This window comes from Bison bison, unplaced genomic scaffold (genome assembly GCF_000754665.1).
Source record: "Bison bison bison isolate TAMUID 2011002044 unplaced genomic scaffold, Bison_UMD1.0 scf7180017864185, whole genome shotgun sequence".
NCBI lineage: Eukaryota > Metazoa > Chordata > Mammalia > Artiodactyla > Bovidae > Bison > Bison bison.
In genome coordinates this window covers 1,023,553-1,023,924 of record NW_011494757.1, presented here as the reverse complement: position 1 = coordinate 1,023,924, position 372 = coordinate 1,023,553, and the positions used below count along the sequence as shown (strand labels likewise).

The window sequence follows — 372 nt, the reverse complement described above, 5'->3', positions numbered from 1 at the left end:
GTGGCTGCGCTCTGGCTCCCTCAGAGGACGGGCATCGGGTGCAGCTGGCTGGGGGCAGAGGGTGGGTGGGCGGTCCTCACGGTCACGGTGCAGGCTGCCCTGGGGGGCCAGGGCTCAGCTCACGCTCTGGAAAAGCCCAGGGGCGCTGTTCTGCCCTCCGGAACCGTGGTCCACCCGAGGGACTACCTGCCCTTGCCTGGCTCTCCTGCCCCAGTGCCGGCGCTCTTCCCGACGCTGCCGCCCAAACGCCCCTCTCTCCAGTCTAGCTCTGACCCACAAGCCCTGCCCAGTCCAAGGCCCACAGTTGCCCAGATTTCCGAGGAAAAGAGGGGTCCCTCTAAAGACGACACAGAACAAACCTCCCAGAAGACA

At 66.4% G+C, this 372-nt stretch overlaps 1 protein-coding gene across 1 annotated transcript in view; it reads right to left on the bottom strand.

Moving 5' to 3' along the window:
• Positions 1-20: 20 nt before the first annotated feature.
• Positions 21-372, bottom strand: part of VPS26B (vacuolar protein sorting 26 homolog B (S. pombe)) — a 14,793-nt gene continuing 14,441 nt past the window's right edge. Inside the window, exon 6 of the mRNA XM_010843748.1 lies at positions 21-99. Coding sequence (XP_010842050.1) covers positions 21-99 — 79 coding nt within the window. The remainder of the gene's footprint in view (positions 100-372) is intronic.